The sequence below is a fragment of the Petromyzon marinus genome, chromosome 5, assembly GCF_048934315.1.
Source record: "Petromyzon marinus isolate PM22_M1 ecotype Great Lakes invasive population chromosome 5, UKy_Petmar_22M1.pri1.0, whole genome shotgun sequence".
Classification (NCBI taxonomy): Eukaryota; Metazoa; Chordata; class Hyperoartia; order Petromyzontiformes; family Petromyzontidae; genus Petromyzon; species Petromyzon marinus.
The window spans coordinates 8,868,035-8,893,076 of record NC_133671.1 but is presented as its reverse complement, the minus strand read 5'-3'; the positions used below and the strand labels follow the sequence as shown (position 1 = coordinate 8,893,076).

The 25,042-nt window shown below is 50.1% G+C and overlaps 1 protein-coding gene across 5 annotated transcripts in view; it reads left to right on the top strand.

Moving 5' to 3' along the window:
• CASZ1 (castor zinc finger 1) overlaps positions 1–25,042 on the top strand; it is a 140,016-nt gene that overhangs the window by 68,283 nt on the left and 46,691 nt on the right. For all 5 annotated transcript variants that reach the window (XM_076061156.1, XM_032946848.2, XM_032946847.2 and 2 more), the window contains exons 3-5: positions 11,087–11,132; positions 23,289–23,387; positions 23,903–24,026. In XM_076061156.1, the coding sequence (XP_075917271.1) occupies positions 23,308–23,387; positions 23,903–24,026 (204 nt within the window). In that variant the 5' untranslated portion in view covers positions 11,087–11,132; positions 23,289–23,307. The remainder of the gene's footprint in view (positions 1–11,086; positions 11,133–23,288; positions 23,388–23,902; positions 24,027–25,042) is intronic.

The window sequence follows — 25,042 nt, the reverse complement described above, 5'->3', positions numbered from 1 at the left end:
CCGTGCCGGCCTTCATAAGTGCTCACTAACAGCACTTTCCCCAACAGTTTTGTGCGCTTGGGTGATCGCGTGTGTGTGTATGGGTGCTCGCTAACAGCACACTTGCCCCAATAGTCTGTTATCTGGGGGTAAAATCTTACACTTGGTGTACGTGTGTATGTGACAGTATGCACGTATATGTGTTCATATGTATTTGTATATGCGGGTGAGTTTGTGTATTTCAGTGATGTGTGTGTGTGTAGTTTACGCATGAGTGTGCGTGTGTGTGTAGTTTACGCATGAGTGTGTGTGTGTAGTTTACGCATGAGTGTGCGTGTGTGTGTGTAGTTTACCAATGAGTGTGTGTGTGTAGTTTACGCATAAGTGTGTGTGTAGTTTACGCATGAGTGTGCGTGTGTGTGTGTAGTTTACGCATGAGTGTGCGTGTGTGTGTGTGTAGTTTACGCATGAGTGTGCGTGTGTGTGTGTAGTTTACCCATGAGTGTGTAGTTTACACATGAGTGTGCGTGTGTGTGTAGTTTACGCATGAGTGTGCGTGTGTGTGTAGTTTACCCATGAGTGTGTGTGTGTAGTTTACGCATGAGTGTGCGTGTGTGTGTAGTTTACGCATGAGTGTGCGTGTGTGTGTAGTTTACCCATGAGTGTGTGTGTAGTTTACGCATGAGTGTGCGTGCGTGTAGTTTACGCATGAGTGTGCGTGTGTGTAGTTTACGCATGAGTGTGCGTGTGTGTGTGTAGTTTACGCATGAGTGTGTGTGTGTAGTTTACGCATGAGTGTGTGTGTGTGTATAATGTGTGTAAGTCTGCGTGGGGGTGTTTGTACTGCGCGAGTGTTTCAAGTGTGTGCGCGCGCGCATGTGTGTAAGAGAGTGTGTTTGTGTTGGTTGAGTGTTTAAGTGATTGTGATTGTACTTTTGTGTATGTGAGCGTGTGTATGCGTGTGTGCGTCTTTGTGTGAGTGCGCGTGCCCGTGTGTGTGTGTGTGCGCGCGTGCGTGTGTATAATTTTATCGTTTTTCCTGTTTTATGTAATTAATAGCTGGAGCTCTGTCCTTGGGAAGTGACCGAGAGAGAGAGAGGGGGAAGGGGGAGAGAGAGAGAGGACAAAAATAGTGTGTGTGTATATAACTCGTTTATCCAATAAATAACGCTCTCCGCCCACCATCCTCTTCTCACTCTCTCAACCCTCTATTTCCCTCCCTACCCTATCGCACACCACGCACACCCCCCCCCCCCCCCCACGATCAACACGCGCACGCACTCAACTCCACACCGCACAGTGTCACACGGCGCGCGCACACGCGCTCACGCACGCGCGCGCACCCCCATCCGCACGCTCCGCCCGCGGTGTGCCTGTCAAGGTCACACCGAAGAGGAAGAGAGGCGGGCGGCGGCGGCGTGGTGGTGGGGGGGGAGAGAGGCAGGGAGAGAGAGAGGCAGGGAGAGAGAGAGACAGGGAGAGAGAGACAGGTGCTCCTGTTTGCGGCGCCTCTTTGCCATAAAAGGCGCAAAAAAAGAGGGGGGGAAAAAACCCGAACCAACTGATATCCCAAAACAGCTGAGGTTTGGAGGCGCATGCGTGGACACGCTGACGCACTCACACACACGCGCGCTGACACACGCGCGCCCGGGGTACACGCACGCACGCTCGTCACACACACACACACTTGAAACACTGACACACGCGCACGTGCTGCGGGTCGTGGTTGTACCGTGGCACACGCGCGCGCGCTCGCATTTCACAGTTATATACCATAACTAACACCGCTACACACACGCATTCACGCACAAAGACAAAGATCCCTTACACAGACTGTTGGGGCAAGTGCTGTTAGCGAGCACCTACAAAGGCCGGCACGGCACACGAGGGGGTGGGTGGCCAGCACCACGCCCGACCGCCTTTGTCTCCCCAGTGGCGATGTTTACACACCAGGTACTCATTTGAGGCTGAGTCAATGCCCAGGACTGGTTCAGATAATCATCACGGATGTTGGCTGTGAGCGTGCTCATGTATGCTCACTCGCCATACGCACACCAAGCACACACGAATTCTACCAATCGCATCTGTGGGGTGTTGCACACCATATGCTCACGTTCACACAGTTCACTCATAATGTCGCACGCAAACTCCCCACCAACAAGTAAACACAACAAAGACAAAGCGCCCTCTCGTTGCCTTCCCCGAATTTTTGGGGGCAAGTGCTGCTATGTGTATGTTAGCGAGCACATATGAATGCCGGCACGGCACACGAGGGGGTGTGTAGATGTTCACATCACATGAGGTACTCATTTGAGGCTGACTTGACCGAGGGGAGGCCCAGGACCAGTTCAGATAATTGTCACTGGTGTTGGCCGTGAATGGGAATCGAACTCGGGTAGCCGCGTTTGTAGCGCAGCGCGCTAACCGCTACACCACCGCTCCCCGAGTAAACACACACACACACAACAACCGTAAACACAAGCACACTATACTGCACACTCGAATACATTCACTTTACAATCAAACACACGTATACCACTTATTCCCCAAACAACCATACAGATGGTTACAAACATACATACCACGTACAAAGATCCCAACGCACATTCATGCCAATAGACTGCCGTTGCAAGTGTACATGTAGACACACACGTGTGTACCGTGCACGCAAGTACACTTACGCGTACGCACTGACGCTCGCACACGCTCAGGCGCGCGCGCTGTCTGACACACGCACATACACATTTGGGCCAAAAACAGCTGAGGTTAGGACACACACACACGCGCTCGCAACTCTCTCTCACACTCGCGGTGTCTATTCATAGTTTGCTGTCACAGAACGGTTTTAATCACTGGAACATTTTTGTGAAGTTACAAAATTTGACACGCACGCACACACGCACGCACACACACACACACAAAGACAAAGATCACCCCATTTAGTCTTTTAGACTGGAACGCAAAAGTACTGTTAGCAAGCGCCTACTCGGGCTGTTCGGAAACGATGGTTGAGCCAAACACCACGACCGGCCACCTTTGTCTCCCCTATGCTGACTTTTCTACGTCGTTCATACGCATGCTGCGTTCACACAAAGGCAAAGATCCTCCCGATATAGCCTTAAATGGACTGTTGGAGCAAATGCTGCGAGCGAGCACCTATGAAGGCCAACATGGCACATGAACGGGTGGGTGGCCAACACCACGCCCGGCCGAGTTCGTCTTCACAGTACTGATGTTTACACGCTGCACCAGTTACTCATTTAAGTCTGAGTCGACCTCGGGGAGGCCCAGGACATGTTCAGAAATTCGCCACAAATGTTTAACGTAAGTGGAAATGGACCCAGGTCGCCGGGTTTTCAATACAGCACACTAACCCGTGCAACCACTCGCCAATCACACACACACACCGATTGGCTGGCTGGCTGCTCTCACATTCTCCTAGAATTTTTAAAGGAAGTTACCAGATTGGCCGAGAGCTACTTTGCTTCAGTTTTTGCGTTGTTGATTTCACGACACGACTTGTGACCGTTGTTGCGACCGCGCGATCGGAAACGCTGCGTGCTGAGACGAAGACGTGTCCATTTGGAACTAGTGCGAGAGAGAGAGAGCAGCGAATCGCCTCGTGTCAGAGATCGGTTACAGAAGATGACGCCGCAGAGAATCCTGGCTCCCGGAGCAAAACTGCTTCGGAAGTCTGTCCAATCCGTCTCTTACGGAGTCGCCGCCGCCTTTTATTCACCACCTACGAGAAGGGTGTGCGTCTCATCTCAAAATCAAAACATTTGATTTTCGGTGTTGGAAGAAACCAAAATGGGTGAATAGACATTTAACATGAGATGGGTTTTATTTTATTTTTGTGCAGTCATTTTGTGACCAGGCTGAGACCACCAGCTCGCTACACTCTCGAACCCGGATTAATCATTGGGTGACTGTAAACATCGATTTTAATTCGGAATCTCAGAGGTCTCCGACGAGGTATCAGTTCCCCTGAATGTGTTCCGTTCTCCGACTCCCGGCCACGCAAATTAGCACACTCGCGAACCCTACGGACCGGAGCTGTGGGCTGCCAATTCTGAAACCCTGTTTGCCCACACCAAGACAAAAAAATGGTCCCGAAGAAATACATTTTCGAACGTCTTTACAAAGCTGCAAGATTAGGCTTGAGAAGTCAGTAGGCGGTGGGAGAGTTCAAAGGGTCGGCGGCTTTCCTCTTTGAACGTTTCTCGGCAGACAAGGACAGCGAGGTGCCATCGTTGGGACCTCCTGAGCAGTCGACAAGCTAGGAATCTGGTCGGTGAACCGGCAGGAAGTAAAGGTCTCAGGGTTGGCCATCGAAACGTCTGGGGATGAAATCACTCCGGTCGGTTCGGATAAACGTTCCGATTTCGATCGGTAGTTTTGCAGAAAGAACTTGCGATAACTGCTTTGGAATTGGGAGTAAGAGTTGATCCATCAATGGGCCGTTTCGAAGGTACGGCGGTGTACGCGTATGCAAACCAAAACTCAAACTATAAATAACACTTTAACTCGGTGATGTTGTACTTCTCCGCGATGAAGAAGGTCCATTTCCCCAAAAGTCGACGATTACATATTTTCAATCTGCATGGTTAGCAAGCCAGTGTAGTCCGTGTAAAGTTTTCTTTTTTTAAATCCGAAATAATTCTGAGCCTCCTTTTAGTCAACTCGGCATCAGCAATGGGGAGACTGCCTGTTGTCGTGCTGACCACACCCTACCCGTCATGTGTCGTGAAACAGCTCGCCGCTCGCTAACAGCACCCGCTGTCGTGGACTTTACGGATTAATGGGGGATTTCAGCCAAAACTCTTTCGTTTAGCCTCAGCAGAGGTGCTGGCCACCCACCTCCTCGTGTGCCGTGCCGGCCTTAATAGGTGCTCGCGAACAGCACTTGGCACCAACAGTCTGTGTTAACACGCAAACACCACGGCGCTTGTGCCAGGCTAGGTGCACTTCGAGGCCACGTGAAGTGTCAAAGGCTCGCTGGAAAGAGGTCAAGGGAAAGATCCAAGTGCCGTGGGTTCACCTGACTGAGATTACTGGCAGGTGCATCATCACCTGTAGTCTCTCCACTGTGCCGCACGCACACATGCATAAAGACAAACAAACACGCACGCACAAAAAAAAGACAAAGATCCCCCGTGTAGCCATAACAGACTGTAGGGGCAAGTGCTGTTAGCGAGCACCTATGAAGGCCAGCACAGCAACACCACGCCCGGCCACCTTTGTCTCCCTAGTGACGATGTTTACACATCGCACCAGGTACTAATTTGAGGCTGAGTCGACCTAGTGGAGTCCCAGGACCGGTTCAGATAATCGTCACTGGTGATGGCCGTGAGCGAGAATCGAACCTGGATCGCCAGGTTCGTAGCGCAGCGCGCTAACCACTACACTACCGCTCCCCACACGTGCGCACACACACGCCATGCACACACCTTTAATTCGATTTAGCATTTTACAAAAATGCACCACTGCACACACACCCACGCTAACGCCCACATTTAGTAGAAGATCCGTGCTCGCAACCAGAAATTCCAGTTCATAGTTACCACCTGTAATTTATTTTAATTAAACTACGGGTGGGTGTATTTTTTAGAATAAAACCCCGCAAAAAAAGACATTCCGTAATTTCTGAATTACTCAGCGACGTTTTGGAACGGAAGAGAGGCAACACCCGTGGGCGGGCTTCTTTGACAAGTTCCTGCAAAAAAATATCGTTTATAAGCTACAACAACTGGACAAAAATACCTTAAGTTATTTTCTTGGTTCTTTCGGTAAAGTCACGTAGAAGGGAAACAATAAAATAATACAAATATAAAACAACAAAATTCTCACGACGTTTCGACTGCAACACAAGAAGCAATCATCATCAGGTGTGAAAACCACAGCAAGAAAATTTTATTTCATGCTGTGGTTTTCACACCTGATGATGATTGCTTGTGTTGCAGTCGAAACGTCGTGAGAATTTTATTGTTTTATATTTTTTATTATTTTATTGTTTCCCTTCTACATGGTGACTTTACCGAAAGAACCAAGAATATGAATCCCTGCAGTCACAAAAGCTTTAAATCAACATTTAAGTTATTTTGTCAAGGCACAAACTCAAACAACTACAAAAATGTGTTGTTTGCATTATATCCAAAATCGCATCACTGGTTGGTGGGAGCGGTGGTTGCAGAAGTGAGCGCACTGCGCACTGAACCTTGGGATCCAGAATTGGATTCCAGGCCACGGCCAAAATCGTTGGCGAGTGATATCTGAACACTCCCCCCCCCCACCACCACTACTTCACCAACCCGCAGAGAAGTATAGTAAAACAAATCACAAAACCTTCATCCATTAGTGGATTGGGAATGGCTGGAATACATCCCAATTGCCTTTTAGAGGTGGCTAGTCACAAGATGAAAGCTCTCCTTCCAGAACTCTCGATCATCTGATTCACAACGGCTCTGGCCGGTGACACGGCAGAACACATCAACAGGAGTGACTTCCATAGGCCTCTCATGTACGGGCCCACAAGGCTGCTTCTTTACGCATTGTGAACAGCGGTTCATCGCGCATCATTCAACCAAAGTGTTTGTCCTCGGAGCCTGATTAAGTCCGGATTAACCAAAAAAAGCTAATTCTATCGTGGGATTTTATTCGGTCCTCGGTGACCGGGCTGAGACGGCTGACTTGCTTGCACGTGAGCACCTTATTTTAATCTCAGGTGACCAACACCTTCACGCGAACCTCGGGCCTCACCGTTGCTTGGCTCAGTCCTCTGACATGATCATCGTGAGTCTTAGCCACCCTGCCGGTGAACCTAAGAGGTACTGCCCTAGCGATCCTGACATCGGCATTAACCCTCTAAGTAGGGGTTTTCCATGATCCTCGTAACCAAAGTTTGAGCTCGAAGTTCGGCGTTTTCACAGCACGTTTCCTGTATTTTTTTTGGTAATCTGACTGCTAATTCGCGCTGCAGCCCAAATTGTTTGGGGTGATTTTTCTTCTCATCCTGGCCTCTGAATTGCCTTTGTTAAAATTCAGGGCCCAGCACAAATACATCACCAAAAGTGTTACGATAAAACAAACAAATCTGTTGCCTGTGGCAGATTTCTATGATTTAATGGTTAAAAAGTAGATTTTCTTAGCAACAAGCAGTCTTGGCATTTTGCTTTTGCGGTATTCCTTGAATAGAAATCGGCACGTCGTAGGAAACACCTAATTTGTTGGCCTGGTCGAGTTGCCCTTCATCTCGAGTTCCGGGAGAAATCTGGCAAAACTTCAGGTCAAATAACGTGGACTCAGGTTTGGCCGTCCCATAACGCATGAGGTATATGAACCCTCAGGTCATCACAGTTGCTTGATCCCTGGCGCCTCTCCAATTCCACACCCATCGCTGGAATTTTTTTTTACATAAAAGCCGAAAAAAATGTGAAGAAGCTGGACTGATTATATAACTACCATCCCCTTACAAGACATAATGTACCTATCCGAAGCTGCACATAGCCAAAAGCTTGATTGATATCCGCATGGTTGGCTACGTACGGTGCAAAATAAGTTTGAAATACATACATACATACCGCAATACAGGCTTTTCCTGCAGGGACTTGCATTTGAGATGTTCACAATCGTTTGCCAACATCCACCACAATGCAGCAGTGGCACGCGAAAGCAGGAAGCTACCCATTTACACGCTTCCTGCACTCCCACTCCAAATGACGACACGATAAATTAAACAGCTCGTCGGCGCAGCGACTGTAATGCTTGGGAAAACTACACCGAGGGTATGGGATCTCGACAGTCCTGCTTTTTGATATCGGCTGCGGAAGCAAAAGCGTGGGGCGCGTTAAGATTGACGATGGGACTTTGGCGAAAGCGGGAGAACGCGCGTTTGTTGCGAACGATCAAGCGCTTGTCCTTTTTGCGTTGAGTTCTTAACTCGGGTTGGTGACGGGTGACAGCCTCACTCCCCCGTGTGCAGCTGACGTTGCGTTCCTGGACGATTCACCGCAAAGCAGCACCGCGAATCAAACCTGTCGTGGCCGCCGCTAACCGGGTCGGATGCGATCGCCGTTTGTCGAATGCCGTTGCAGGGGAAATTTTAAGTTTGAGCAGCGAAGGGATTGAGGCAGCCGCGGTGCCGGCTGATTTTATGACGGGGCCGTGTTGGGAATGCCGCTGGGCCACCTGGGTTCGAGTCCTGGGCCCTGGGTGCCTCTAGGGGTGGTTTATAATGGCCACGGCAGAGCGTTGAACCGGTGTCAAGAGCGTGCCAGTGAGATTCTGGGGCAGAGGGTTTGCAGTGGTCGTGTCAAGAGAAGTAGAGCTCTCACCACGGAGAACCTGGGTTCGAATCCGGGCTCCAGGCGCCACCCGCGATTTAACCGGATCACGAGAGTAGCGGCGAGTTGACAGTCTCAGCCTCGGTCACCGGCGCCTGCACAAAAAGAGACCCCCCATTGTGTACGTGCAATGTGTTCTCTTCATTCACCCAAGCCCAGCTCGACTCCCAATTCTCTCTTTCTCTGCTTTGTTCCACGCCGATCGGGAACTTTTTTTTTGCATCGCGCGAGTCAGCGTTTCGCTTATCTGCACGATTGCCGGGTTTTTGTTGTTTTTTACCCCTCTCTGTGTGGTTCTCTCCCTCCCTGTATCGCCCCGTGCATTTCTCTCCCTCTCTGTGTGTCAGTGTGTGTGTCTCTGTCATTTTATGTTACCGTGCATCTCGCTCCATCGCTCTCTCTCTCTCAATTATAACTGTCACCATTTCTCTCCCCTCTCGCTATCTCACTTCCTTAGTCGCTCTCCCTTCTCACTACATCTCTCGCTCTCTCTTTCTCTCCCATCACAGAACCTTATATTATCGTAATTCATAGTAAGTGCTGCAGACCCACAGGTGTTGTGCGAACATGCGACGACTGGAGTAATGCGTGCGGCCAGCCGTCGCTGTGTGTGTGTGTCGCTGTGTGTGTGTGTGTCGCTGTGTGTGTGTGTGTGTCGCTGTGTGTGTGTGTCGCTGTGTGTGTGTGTCGCTGTGTGTGTGTGTGTCGGTGTGTGTGTGTGTGTGTCGCTGTGTGTGTGTGTGTCGCTGTGTGTGTGTCGCTGTGTGTGTGTGTCGCTGTGTGTGTGTGTGTCGCTGTGTGTGTGTGTCGCTGTGTGTGTGTGTCGCTGTGTGTGTGCGTCGCTGTGTGTGTGTGTCGCTGTGGCCAAAGCCCTCGGGCTCCCCAGTCAGGATATCGCAAGTTCAATACAGGTCACTGGTCCCTTCAAATCACCGCCATCACCACCATCGCCACCATCGTCATCCTCATCCCTATCATCACCACCAGCGTCACCATCATACCTATCATCACCAACATCACCACCATCATCACCATCATCATCACCACCACTACCATCATCCCTATCATGTATCATCACCATCGCCACCATTGTCCCAATCATGATCGTCAACATCCCTATCATCGCCATGACCGCCATCATATCTCCCGGATCGTTCAAGTTTTTGAAGTCAGCAGTGGTCCTAGTTGACGATCCGAGGGGCGTCTCCCCCCCCCCCCCCCCACTGGTCCCTCTTCCCTGGAGACCCCCGAAAATCGTTATTATTGGTACTTAATTGATATTCAGCAGAGACAATACATGGAATGTTTTTTGTTTAAGTTGATGCTGCAGGGCCCCATATAAAAGCTTGACATTTCAGGAACACCCGCCCTCCCTACCGTCCAGGGCGCGTGTTACCAGATCCGCCTCTGATTGGTCGTCCTATGGAGAGACTGGCCCCTGCCATGGTAATGTGGCATTTCTACTGGCCCATGGTAATGTGGCATTTCTACTGGCCCATGGTAATGTGGCATTTCTACTGGCCCATGGTAATGTGGCATTTCTACTGGCCCATGGTAATGTGGCATTTCTACTGGCCCATGCTAATGTGGCATTTCTACTGGCCCATGGTAATGTGGCATTTCTACTGGCCCATGGTAATGTGGCATTTCTACTGGCTCATGCTAATGTGGCATTTCTACTGGCCCATGGTAATGTGGCATTTCTACTGGCCCTTGGTAATGTGGCATTTCTACTGGCCCTTGGTAATGTGGCATTTCTACTGGCCCATGGTAATGTGGCATTTCTACTGGCCCATGGTAATGTGGCATTTCTACTGGCCCATGGTAATGTGGCATTTCTACTGGCCCATGGTAATGTGGCATTTCTACTGGCCCATCGTAATGTGGCATTTCTACTGGCTCATGCTAATGTGGCATTTCTACTGGTCCATGGTAATGTGGCATTTCTACTGGCCCATGGTATGTGGCATTTCTACTGGCCCTTGGTAATGTGGCATTCCTACTGGCCCATGGTAATGTGGCATTTCTACTGGCCCATGGTATGTGGCATTTCTACTGGCCCATGGTAATGTGGCATTTCTACTGGCCCATGGTAATGTGGCATTTCTACTGGCCCATGGTAATGTGGCATTTCTATTGGCCCATGGTAATGTGGCATTTCTACTGGCCCATGGTAATGTGGCATTTCTACTGGCCCATGGTATGTGGCATTTCTACTGGCCCTTGGTAATGTGGCATTTCTACTGGCCCATGGTAATGTGGCATTTCTACTGGCCCATGGTATGTGGCATTTCTACTGGCCCATGGTAATGTGGCATTTCTTCTGGCCCATGGTAATGTGGCATTTCTACTGGCCCATGGTAATGTGGCATTTCTACTGGCCCATGGTAATGTGGCATTTCTACTGGCCCATGGTAATGTGGCATTTCTACTGGCCCATGGTAATGTGGCATTTCTACTGGCCCATGGTAATGTGGCATTTCTACTGGCCCATGGTAATGTGGCATTTCTACTGGCCCATCGTAATGTGGCATTTCTACTGGCCCATCGTAATGTGGCATTTCTACTGGCCCATGGCAATGTGGCATTTCTACTGGCCCATGGTAGCCAAAGCATTCAAACGTCCCCCCCCCCCAACCCCGATTGCTTGTTTGAACATGTAGAAGTTTAGGCTTTTTTTATTTGATGTGATGAGTCACAGGCGCCTCTTGAGATGTAATGGAGCGCACAATCGCTGTGTGCGTGTGTGTCTTTGTGTTGTACAGGGCACCATGAGCCTGCCATCACACACGCGTGAGAGGACGGACTAAGGTGAGTCCCTGCCTCCCGTTTTGCTCTGACACGGCCATCGTGAGCCGACACCGAAACACCCCTGGCCAACCCAATACTGCTGGAAATTAAGTCAATCTTGTTACCCTGGGCCTCCCCAGATTCCAGGTTTGACTCCCAGTCAAGGTGCTCTTATGATGATGATTGTGACAGTCATAATGGGTTGATTATATTTGAGTGATGATTTTGATGGGGGTGATGATTGTTTGAATGAAGATGGGGTTGTTGATGATGATGCAGTAAAGATCGTGGGGATGTTGATAGGGATCTTATCTTTTGATTATGGCAGAGATGATGATGATGGGGGTGGTGATGTTAATGGACCTGAGCGAAATGGTGCGATGGATGTTGGAGTGCATGATGATCCCTAACCCATAACACCTGTTCGTGCACAGGTTTCCCTTGCTTTGTGCGATTTCGCGTTATATGCGGCTCACCTATTTCTTAACAAAATTCGCCGCGTGCGGTTTTAATTCACTCGGATGCGGCTTTGCGTTCGGACGTGGGACAACATTGTGTGTGTACTGTGTTTGTACTGTGTGTGTGTACTCTATGTGCTGTGTGTGTACTGAATGCGCTACTCGGCATGCAGATGTCTCCTGCGATTTCGCTTTGTGTTCCACATCGCTGTGTGTTCACACTCTCAATTTTAGCAGTACGTATACGCATTGCGTTGCCTGTCTGTCGCTTGTATTTGTACCTAGCTGTGTGCGTCTGTACGTACACACGTGGTGTTCATGAAAGTGTAAATGCTCGTAGGGCTGTATGTTACACGTGTGTGTGTGTGTTTACCTGTGTGTGTGTGTGTACGCGCGTACACACCTGTTTGCAGTCTTCGCTAAACTTGCGTGAAGTTTCCGCACCCCCCCCACCTCTCGTGAAATTCTCCCCTTGTACCGGGGAGAGACGCCCTCTGCTGGCGAATACATTCACACAACACGCACACGTACGACACCAACCCCCCTCCCCCCCCTCTTACAGCCTGTATAACGTCACCTTTTTATTTTTGGGTGAGATCGTCGTGCAGTGTCTATACAATGTCAAGCCTCAACTACAACCCTCCCACCAACTGGACAGAGGCGATCAAATCGGGTTGTCACGTCACGGCCAACTGATTTGGTTTACCAGCTTCCACGTGGCTGACACAGACACCGGGGTGGGTAGCCAACTTCGCCCAGCAACCGGTCAATAAATACCTTCGAATTAGAATCGTTTATTGACTTATTATTATTATTCTTCTTTGATCAGCGGTTGACTCCCTGGTTAATGTCGACGGGGATTCGCCAGAGTCGTGCCATCTGCTGTGAATTTCACGTCGGGCAGTCGCCGATCGCTGCGGTGTCTCTTGGTCGTTTTTTTCTTCCTTCGAAGCAATATCAGCGATCACATCGGAGGGCACATTACAATGCACGGGTAGCATCAGCATGCCGTTAGAGGGGTGGGGGAGGGGGTTGCTTTCTGGGTAGGCTTACCTCCTCGAACGGGAGCTATTTACCACGGTGTACCAGGTTCACTTTCTGACCTGGCCATGAGATGGGGATCGGGGGAGGGTTAGGGGAAATTTAGAGACAAAGGGGGGGGGGGAGGAGGGATGGGGAATAGGGGAGGGGTGGCTCACGAAGGTAACTCGCACCTCCGATTAGCACGGTTGGCTACGTTCGGTGCGAAAAAAGTTCACCATACATACATACTGCCCATAGACTAACACTACCCATAGACTCCACACTGACCCATAGACTCAACACTGCCCATAGACTAACACTGCCCATAGACTAACACTGCCCATAGACTCAACACTACCCATAGACTCCACACTGACCCATAGACTCAACACTGCCCATAGACTAACACTGCCCATAGACTAACACTGCCCATAGACTCTACACTACCCATAGACTCAACACTGCCCATAGACTGACACTGCCCATAGACTAACACTGCACATAGACTAACACTGCCCATAGACTAACACTGCTCATAGACTAACACTACCCATAGACTCAACACTAGCCCATAGACTCAACACTGCCCATAGACTAACACTGCCCATAGACTCAACACTGCACATATACTCAACACTACCCACAGACTCAACACTGCACATAGACTAACACTGCCCATAGACTAACACTGCCCATAGACTCTACACTACCCATAGACTCAACACTGCCCATAGACTGACACTGCCCATAGACTAACACTGCACATAGACTATCACTGCCCATAGACTAACACTGCTCATAGACTAACACTACCCATAGACTCAACACTAGCCCATAGACTCAACACTGCCCATAGACTAACACTGCCCATAGACTCAACACTGCACATATACTCAACACTACCCACAGACTCAACACTGCACATAGACTCAACACTGCACCATAGACTCAACACTGCCCATAGACTAACACTGCCCATAGACTAACACTGCCCATAGACTAACACTACCCATAGACCCAACACTGCCCATAGACTCAACACTGCCCATAGACTCAACACTGCACATATACTCAACACTACCCATAGACTCAACACTGCACATAGACTCAACACTACCCATAGACCAACACTGCCCATAGACTAACACTGCACATAGACTCAACACTGCACCATAGACTCAACACTGCCCATAGACTAACACTGCCCATAGACCCAACACTGCCCATAGACTCAACACTGCCCATAGACTAACACTGCCCATAGACCCAACACTGCCCATAGACTCAACACTGCCCATAGACTAACACTGCCCATAGACTCAACACTTCCCATAGACTCAACACTGCCCATAGACTAACACTGCCCATAGACTCAACACTGCACATAGACTCAACACTGCCCATAGACTAACACTGCCCATAGACTCAACACTGCCCATAGACTAACACTGCCCATAGACCCAACACTCCCCATAGACTCAACACTGCCCGTAGACTCAACACTGCACCTCCGATTAGCACGGTTGGTTACATACAGTGTGAACAAAGTTTATCATACATACATACAACAAACCAAAAAAATAAATAAGAGGAACTTAAGGCCCAGCATCAGCCCAGCTTCCATCTAGCATCGACCATCGTGCAGCGTACTCCAAGGATCGAGTTACCGCTGGAGCCTAGCCCTTGACTCTGTGTAAAGAGCCAGGCTTGAGAGAGAGTGAGAGAGAGAGAGGGTGTCTGCAGCCTCTGGTGCGTTGTCCACTTGTTACCGCCTGTTGTTTGGCACGATGTCCCACCGCACGGAGCTTCTGCGGCTTGCCGAACAACACGCAGTACTTGTGCCCAACAGCAAGATGGGCCATTCCCTGTGGAGGTCGTTGTATGTGGGAGCCACGGTGGCGAGATGTTAACTCCCTCGCCTGGTATACAGGCGATCGTGGGTTCGATCCTGACCCTGACGCCTGTATATTTGGAGTTTGCATGTCTCTCTCTCTCTCTCTCCCCGTGCTCGTCTGGATTTTTCTCCGGATCCTGAGGTTTTTCCCACCACATTTAGAAACATGTATTTAGAGTATTTGGCTGCTCTAAATTCCCACGTGATAAGCCATATGGCCAGGTCGCTTCTGAAAGAGAGCTACATAGCTCAGTGGACCTTACCTGGCAAAACAAATTGTTCGGTTTAATAGTTTAAATTGACCATACCGACCGCCACAGGAGCATTGCTGCAGTGCAACCGCAGCAATGCTGCTGTAAAATAAAACATTGTTTTTTTTAGTTTCAATAGTTCTCCCCTGGTATTAGCCAAACCTCCCGATGAGTATTTACCAGCAAATTACTAAATTACTACAGCAGCAACATTGACCCCGCCCCAACTACTGCAAAAAACCTGGCAGGACCCTCCTCAAAGGGGCTTGATTTTCAGCGAGGCTTTCCTGGGTAAACAAGCGTAGTAATAATAGTAATGCATTCACAATAGAATATTATTATTCCGTTTTTCACGGTTGCGGTTTAAAGCTCTCCGATGCGTTTTCGGGTTGCACCGTGTGTTGCGTCGACGCAACATCCGACGTTCCGCTGCGCGTGCCCGGAGCAGCATCTCGAGGAAGCTAACACGACAACACGCGATGGGCACGTTTGGGCAAGGGGGGGCTAGCTTGCAGACAAATCCTCGAGAGGAGTTAAGACCCTGGATGATCTCGCACACCGCAATATATTTGAGAGCTGCTACTGCTGCGCCCCCTACGTTCCAACATGGACTCTGTTGTCGGCGGATTAGACCTCCTCTTGCATCGCCACACCAAAGCACAGGTCCCAAGGGCGATGGCAGCCTTTGCTTCCGTGGCACCCAGACTGTGGAACTCTTCGGCCGAAGGCTGTCGGGGGAGTCCGGTTCGGTTGGGATCTTCGCGTCCCCGTCTTTAAAAAAAAAACATTTCCCTTTCAGAAGGAATTTCCTATTTTCAGGCATTTCCTATTTTAACTTAATTTGCTGTTTAAAAATCTCACAATTTAAGATGAAAAACGCTACCTAAGCCGTAACAATAGCAATTATTCCAGCGTGACCATTGTTCAGCGAACGAGCAACAGCAACAACGGGCTGATGACAACGGCGTCGGAGAGACAGCCAGCACTGCCGCAGCAGCGTGAAGCTGTCCGTGCTCGGCGTCCGCAAGGATGTGTAAAGTCATTACGGCAATCATCCAGAGTGTTCCTATGGCCCCGCAGGTACGAAGGGTGGCAGAGGGGGGGGGGCCCACACGTGGTTAAACGAAGGCCGCGAGGTCGGGGATGAAGGGTGCCGTGCGCCGACGGATGGGTGGACGGAGGGGTGCAGGGAGGGGTGATGCGCAGCTTAATAAATAATACCCCCCCCCCCCCACGTCAGCGTCATTCCAGGGCGTTTTAGCGAAAAATATTGATTTTGGTGAAAGCGGGGGGCTTTTATCGGAAATTACCGCGCGGGCATGCGACATACACCAAGATCGCACGCGCACACACACGCACGCACATTAAAATATATATACATGCAGCACACACACCTAATGCTCTGACGCACACATATATACATGCACTAATGTGTGCATGCACACGTACACGTGCATACACATAAAGACGCGCACACACAATCAGTGATACACCTGTATACACAACTAATATTCGTACACACACTGAACACATTAATATAGCGCTGCATGTAGTACACGTATCTGAATATACACACACACACACATATACACATGCTTATACATACACACACAAACAACTAACATACGCATGCTAATACACTCATGCTAATACACTCACGTATCATACACATACTTCATACACATATCAAACACACAGACAAATACAAATATCTCCCGTACCTATAGCCTTTAACAGACTGTTGGGTCAAGTGCTGTTAGTGAGCACCTATGAAGGCTGGCATTAACTTGGGTCGCCGGGTTCTTAGTGCAGTGTGCACTACCGCTCCCCACACACACCGAATAAAGTACACGCCTAATACACAAATGCCAAGATACCTGCATGGACAGCTACGTGCGTGTGCATATAGCTTTGGCTGTTACACGAGGCCGTCCATTTCCCATGTGCCCTCCCTTCGTGCCTGAATTCCACATGGGAACAGGGGTGGAATAAGGTCCATTCTGTGTGCACTCGGCATTGGCGCCAGGGTGGCAAGGAGATGTTAACTACCTCGCCTGGTATGCAGGAGGTCGTGGGTGCGATCCCGACCCTGACGCCTGCTGCTATATTTGGAGTTTGCGTGTCTCTCCCTGTTGCCGTGTGAATTTATTTTCTCTGGGTCCTTCGGTTTTTTCCCTCCACATTTATAATCAAGGTGCGTTCATAGTAATTTTGCGGCTCTAAATTTCCACGTGATGATAAGCCACTTCGTTGAGCTGCCATTTGTTGCCAGGTCGCTTCTGAAAGAGAGCGAATAGCTCAGTGGGTCGTACCTGGTAAAAAATAAATCGAATAAATTAGAATAAATTAGCCATGGATTGCAATGGCGATTCTGGCAACTTGGAATCAGATTTGCCACCCTGGAATTGGCAATGTTTAGCTAGCTAAAGCTAAGCATTGCATAGGCTCCGTTCGCATCACAAAAGAACAACCCAAGTAAACTCGTGACGTTGGTCCAACCACATGCTGACGTTGGTCCCAACGTTCACATGTTGACTGGGAGTAGAATCCCATGCCGTCGCGTGAATCCTTCCCAAGCAGAATACACGTCAGAAACCCATTCACATGAATGGAGAATTGAACCTGGGAATCATCCAATAGAAAAAAATATCACGATTTGTGCAGGAATCTAAAATCGCTCGGCATCACACGCACGTAACCAAACACGTCCACGCTCACCTAATGCCACTTCACGCATTTATATCCACGCAACCAACGTACACACATGCACATTCAAAACACGCACACTCATAAACACACTTATACCCGTAATAATAATAACGGAATCATTTGCAGCCCTTAGTCAATTGACTTGCGAATTATAACCTTGCTCTAGTGTCAGTAATAAGTGTTGTTAAACTATACTTAACCGCCATGGTAAATGTGGGTTTGTGAAATAGGGGGGGGGGGGGGGTTGGGGGAGAGGGAGGGGGCACCGGTTCAGATAGCTGTGGCCAGGAATCGAACTCGGGTCGCAGTGCTGACCAATGCCACCGCTCCCCCCCCCTCCCCCACACTCCTGTATACAGACACAGAGAACACCCATAAAGACAAAGATCGCCTGTGTATCCTTAACAGACTGTAGGGGCAAGTGCTGTTCGCGAGCACCTGTGAAATGCCGGCACGGCACGCCAGGGGGTGGGTTACCAGCACCACGCCCGGCCGCCTTTGTCTCCCCAGTGGTGATGTTCACACACCGCACGGGATACTCATTTGAGGTTGAGTCGACCTAGCGGAGGCCCAGGACCGCTTCAGATAATCATTACTGGTGTTGGCCTTGATCAGGAATCGTCGGCGGGTTCATAGCGCGCCAGAAAGTTTCACGCGCACACACATTAGCAATTTGACATACACTCTCGTTTAGTTTAACATGTAGTAGACTTTTGCGACCAATATCATCCATAATACAGGTTTTTTTGGGTTAGATCGCGTAAATATGTGTCGTCAATCCCACCACCACCCGACGCAGCCAGTTAGTAAGGTTTTGTCACGTAAACAGAACGTGGCAATTCGTTACGAGTACAGCAAACCGGTGTGTTGGAGATGAACTCCACAACATTGAGGGCGTTTCGCCAGTAATTACAACCGGTATCATCAGGCATCAGACGAGGTTTGTGGATTTGTGCAAACTCTGGTTTACACTTGCACAGTTGCTGTGTTAGCAAGCACCCATTCAGGTCAGTGCCAGTGCGTGAGGTGGTGGCGTGACCAGGACCGTACCCGGCCACCTTTGTATCCCCGGTGCGGACGTTCACACGTACAGCACATCGCGTAGCCGTGTGAATGCCAAGTGGAACCCAAGCGAGGCCCCGAGACGAGATCAGATAGCGCCCGCCAAACTGGCGTCCGTGAACGGACCAATCTCAGGTTCACGGACAATGGTACCAAAGAAGTTCAACGTGCGTACACACACATATATATACACACGAATATACATATATACGAATATACATACAACGGGCTTGGAATCGAACCGAGGTCGCCAAGGTCAGAGCACAGTGACGAATGAACGGCCCGCTGCGCCGCCACTCCCCAGCCCGCCGTGACACGCGGACGCTCGCAGACGCTCGCACGTCTCTCTCCTCTTCGGGGGGTGAGGGTTGGGGTTACTTTGACATGGGTGAGAAACAACAATTAAAGCATTACCAGACACCCGCGCTCGCTCCCCCCCCCCCCCCCCCGCGTGCTCCCTCCCCCTCGCCATCCTCGCTCGCGCTCCCAATCGATGTCCCATAATGAAATTTTTGAGAATGAGCTTAGTTTCCATGGAAACCTGGGCAAAGTGAGGTCATTTATTGCGGGGTGGACTCATTTATTCATTACGCGCCGCGCACATCGCTGACACACACGCCATGACACTGACACACACACACACCATGACACTGACACACACACACCATGAGACACACACACCTTGACACACACCATAACATTGACACACCCACACCATGGCGCACACACACACACCATGACGCACACACCATGTCAAACACACACACCATGACACACACACACACCATGACACACACACCATGACACTGACACACACCATGACACACACACACACTATGACACACACACACACACCATGACACACACACACAGCATGACAAACACACACACACACACCATGACACTGACACACACCATGACACTGAGACACACCATGACACACACACCATGACACACACACACACACCATGACACACACACACACACACACCATGACACACACACACACCATGACACTGACACACACACACACCATGACACACACACACACACACCACTAAGTGGCGATGACGTCACCACGACGCTTGTGCCAGGCCATGTGCACCTTGAGGCCACGTGAAGTGTCGAACGCCCGCGGGCAGGAGGTCACGGGGCAGACCCAGGTGCCACGGGTCAAATGACTGAGATGACTGGCTGATGCACCACTTGTGTCCCCTACTGTGCCAACCTGCTGTGCTTTAGCCACCCAGCGCTCCGCTCGTTGTTGTGAGCGTCGCTCCCCCGCCCTCCGTTGTTGTTGGAGGGCGACTGTCTCCAACTGCCCAGTAGCGTCCTTCACGAGCCTCCTCCACAGAGGCCGATCTTGACACCGCTGGTACCGGTCATCGGCAAGTCCACTCAGCTCCACGTCCTCCTGTACCACATCACTCCATCTCTTCTCTAGCCCGTGCCGCACCCGTTTAGCCCCCTCGATCCGGCCGAACAAAAGCTGTTTCGGCATGCGGTGGCTGGGCATGCGGGCTACATGACCCAGCCAACGTAGCCTTGCCTGCTGGAGGAGCTCACCGATGGGACCTTGCCCAGATCTCTCAAGGATTTGTGAGCTCCTCACACAATCCAGTCCACGTTTCACAAGCGTAGAGAAGGGAGGGAATTACCGTGGCCGAGAAGACCTGAAGCTTAGTGTGGAGCGACAGACCAGGTAGCTTCCACACAGCGTTACGCAACCGATGAAAACATATTGCCACTCGACTGATTCGGAGTGAGACCTCTGCTGCTAAACTGGAGCCAGTCATAAGCACACTGCCCAGGTATGGGAAACTCTCCACTCTCTCCACAACTGCCCCATCACCGATTGGGAGTTGTGGGGGTGGAGTGTCCGATGGTACAAAATACCCAGGCAGGTGCTTAGTTTTGGTGGGGCTGATGGTAAGGCCCCATCTCTTAGTAGCACGCTCCAGTCTCAGCAGCAGCGTCTCCAACTCCTCCTCTGAATGAGCAGCTATTACCAAATCATCGGCATACATAACGTGGTTGAGGAACAGGGAGCCATCCCTTGACCGCACCCGGGCATCGATCAGCCTCCCATTATATCTGTACCAAATGGAGATTCCCCCAGTACAACTATTGAAGGCTTCACGAACAACGTGGTCAAAATAGATGTTAAATAATGTGGGAGCCAGAGGACATCCCTGTCGCACCCCAAGGTGTACAGGGAATGGCTCTGACTCCCGGCCACGTAGTTTTACCTGGACCCGCTCACCATCATGAAGGTCCTTAATGATCGTGAGCAGAGGGTCAGGGACTCCAAAAGCATGAAGAACAACCCAGAGCCCAGGCCTACTGATGGTATCATTGGCCTTGACCAGGTCAATAAAGCAGAGATGTAATTCCCTACACCTCTGCTGTAGCAGACGGGCAGAAAATATGGCATCTGTGCAGGACCTCCCTTACCTGAAACCGCACTGGGGCTCCGCAAGCCTCTCCTCAGCGTGCCTGGCAAGGCGATGTTGAATAATCCTTGCCAGGACCTTTCCCGGCACACTGAGGAGTGAGATGCCCCTTTAGTTGTTACAGTCTGTGCGGTCCCCCTTCTTAAAGAGGGGGACCACCAGGGCATCCTTCAAATCCTGCAGAACCCGTCCAGTGGTCCAGACTGTTGTTATGATGTCATATAGGGCAGTCTGTGCACAAACGCCACCCTCCCTCAGCATTTCGCTTGGGAGATCATCTCTACCCGGTGCCAGCATCATGACCAACTCGCGCATTGAAGTCACCCAACAAGATGACTATCCCGAGGGGCCACTTTAGCCAGCACCTGTGACAGGAGGTCATAGAAGGCATCTGACTCATCGGCTTTGCCTGCATCCCTCATACGGATGTTCGTCTTCGGTGGGGGCATAAGTAACCACGACCACCCCTCCTCGCTTCCGGCTGATGGGAAGGCGAGCCCAAAGTAGCCTGGGGCTCACAGCTTCCCACACCTCACCGCCACGCTCCCACGCACCCTTCATTCCTTTGTTCAGAAGAAGAGCCACACCCTGTTGTTTGGCAGTCTCCTGCCCCGAGTAGAGGACTGTCCACCCCTCATGGTGGCATGAGCCAGAACCGGTCTACCGGACCTCCCGAATGCCACAGAGATCCAGGCGGTACCGGTCCAGCTCCCGACAGAGGAGTGGCAGCCTCTTCTCCGCAGTGAGCGTTCGAACATTCCACGTGGCTACACGAAGTGGCTTTTCGTTGTTTCTGGAGGAGCCCCGAGGGTAGAGATTCAATCTCCTGGCTCCGCCAATTGGGGTTTGGCCAGGAGACGTCATAGACGCCTGTCCCCCCGGGGCCTCCGGCACAAACTTATTGACACACACACCATGACACTGACACACACACACCATGACACTGACACACACACACACACCATGACACTGACACATGCCACACACGCGCGCACACACACACCTTAACACACACCCTGAAACTGACATTTACATGCATCCATACTCTTGATACACACCCTGCTAAAAATGTCAAAAACAGAGGTCCCTTGTGTAGTCTAAACAGGCGGTTGGGGCAAGTGCTGTTAGCGAGCACCTATGAAGGCTGGCGCGGCGCACGAGGGGGTGGGTGGCCAGCACCACGCCCAGCTGCTTTTATCTCCCCAGTGTTGATGTTTACACATCGTACCAGGTATTTATTTAAGGTTGAGTCGACCTAGGGGAGGCCCAGGACAGGTTCAGATATTCGCAACTATGATTGGTTGTGAGCAGAAATTGTGGGGTCGCTGTGTTTGTAGCGCAGCACGCGAACCACTTAGCCACCGCTTCCCCTGCCTGACATACCCTGATACACTGGCGTACACACATTTACTGTAACACTGTCTGACACACATCTGACACACGTCCTCACACATGCTGCGACACATGCCTTGACACAGCATGAAATATACGCACACCATGACACCGAATCTGACAGTACCTGACACTGACGCAGATCCTGATAACCATACACCATAACACACACACACACACACGTTGACACATCAACACACCCACGCAGACCAGCCTCCTTTGCTTTCCAAGTTGAGTTTATCTCGGTTACACTGAGGAACTCACAGACCCTGGAAAGAGCTGGGAAAGGTTAATTTGGTTCCATTCGTGGGTGCGCACGCTCAGAGCCTTCCCTTTTTTTCCTCTACCGATGACCAACTTCCTCTAGCTACAAAACAAATATGCTCACTGTTTCCGTTCAGCGTCTTAACATGTGGTCACATTCACAACCCATTTTATTATTGTAATTGTATTGCATTGCCTGCACCTTGCCCACCTCTCGTATGCTTCCTGTCACTGAGCTTTCACCACTACACGCGCCCCACCTGGCTCTTTATACTGCGGTTGGCACATGTCCAGATTTTCCCAGGATTGAGGTATCAGTCCCAGGAAATCTGGAGGTCTTCCCAGGGGTATTGAATGCCCCATTTTTTTGGCATATGTGTTTATATTCCACCACTCAATTCAGTTCTCCCCTATTTTGGTATCGTGTGACATTCTTCTACTTTCCCATGTTATGCTCAGATTTTTCGCACCTCAAGGGTGACACAACCCTGGTCTTTGCCCCTATGAACCCTTGTCATTGAAACTTTACCACTCCACCCAACAGTGCTTGGATCTGTCCCCTGGTGCCCTCTCAACCTCCGAGGCTTCACAACTTCCACGTTGCGCAATGGAGTGACTCTAGCCTGGCACGAGCACTTTTTTGACACTGCTGTGTGCGTGTGTGCGTGCAGGAGGGGAGAGAGTGCGTTCATGATGGCCTCTCGCAGAAAGGGAGGCCTGAAACTCAATGCCATCTGCGCCAAGCTTCACGCCCGGCCCGGCCACACACAGTGAGTGTTATTTAGCCCTTGGAATTGGCCTTGACCAAATTTAACTTGAAGCGGTGTTTACTGTACTAATAGAGTCCTTGAAATGAGACGAAGACATTTTAATCATGCTGGGATTCGAACTCAGTACTGAACGATTCGCACATTTCTAAATATTGCATAAGCCGAGACTCAGTCATGAACTCCGATTCTATAAGGGAGTCGATTTTCAGAGGAAAAAGACTAAAATATAGTCTGATATAGGCCATTATGATGAGCCTTCAGAGCTAACTGCAGCATGTCCACAGGTTCTCTTTTTTCCAGGCTCAATCCTCTTTTTGAGGTAGTCCTTCCTCTGGGTAATGTGAGATATTGTTCTTCCTATGACATCCCTTGCTCTTTGTACCTCAGATATTGGTACCTTCGTCACCTGGCAGGAGCGGTGATCGATAGTTTCAGCAAAACTTCTGAATGAAAGTGGTGAATGTTGTTTGTTTTTTTGTTGATGTCATTTCACACATTTCTGTCTCTTTGCCAAGGACCCAAACCTCGTCACAGTCTGCGAGCGAAGATGACGATGGCGACGAAAACAAAATGGCCACTGGAAACAAGATGGCGGAGGGGAGTGGTGACGAGGGAGACGGAAAGATGGCGGATGTGGAGGTACGGTGGATGAGTGTTAACTCGGTGTCTTGCAATAATTTTCTTCGCAGTTGATGAGAGTGGAGTGAAATCTTTTTATTTTTGTGTTGCGCTTTTATTGGGGGTTTGTTAGTATGCCATCGTATATCAACAACAAATAAATGCCATTGCTATCAATGGTGATAGAGCCTTCAGGCAGTAGCAGCCAAGGCCCCTCCATGTCTGTGGAATCACACTCTTCCCCAGAACATTAGGAACTCTCAGTTTAGTTTTTTAGGTCCCATCTGAAAACATGTGTTTTCACTTACGTATCCGTCTGTTTCGGCTATGTGCCTTTTACATTGTGTTTATTATTTTTTGTTTCATTTGTTTAGGGTTTTATCTGTTAAGTATTTGATTCTGCTTTAGTCATTAAGGGCTTTAGTCATTAAGGGCATAAAATATTGGGATATTTTATGTAAAATGCTGCGAGGCCTCGTGTGAATGGCGCTGGATAAAATAGAGGTTTCATTATTGTGCCTTCGCTGATGGACACGCACTCCACTTTGTGGTTTTCATACTTTTCGATAAGCGTTTCACAGTTCCGTTGGCATATACGACAGTTCCTGCTACGCCGCAATAATTTCCTCTTGTCCAGGAAAAAAGCCTTGCTGAGTTTTAGGACTTCTTGTCTGAGTAGGGTCCGGGGGTCGTGACGTTTTGTCCAAATCCCCAGTTGTTTTGCACGGTGGTGGGGAGACAACCAGAGCACCTGGAGAATGCACCACACGCACACTCGGTCAAAGGAACAGCACTCTGCAATCCTTACGTATCTAAGTCAGCTCCCTATTTGCTGCACTGATGCCTACTGTCCACTTTTCTTTTGCTGGCCATGGGAGGGCTTCAGGAGACAGTTTGTGTCATCTTACTTCTCCTCCTCCATTGCAGGAGCAGCGGCTTCTGGTTAACCATCGAACAAAGACGGTCACTTCATCGCGCACTTTCAGATGCGCTTCTGCGGCCGTCTGGAATGCTCTTCCTTATGATATTAGGAAGCC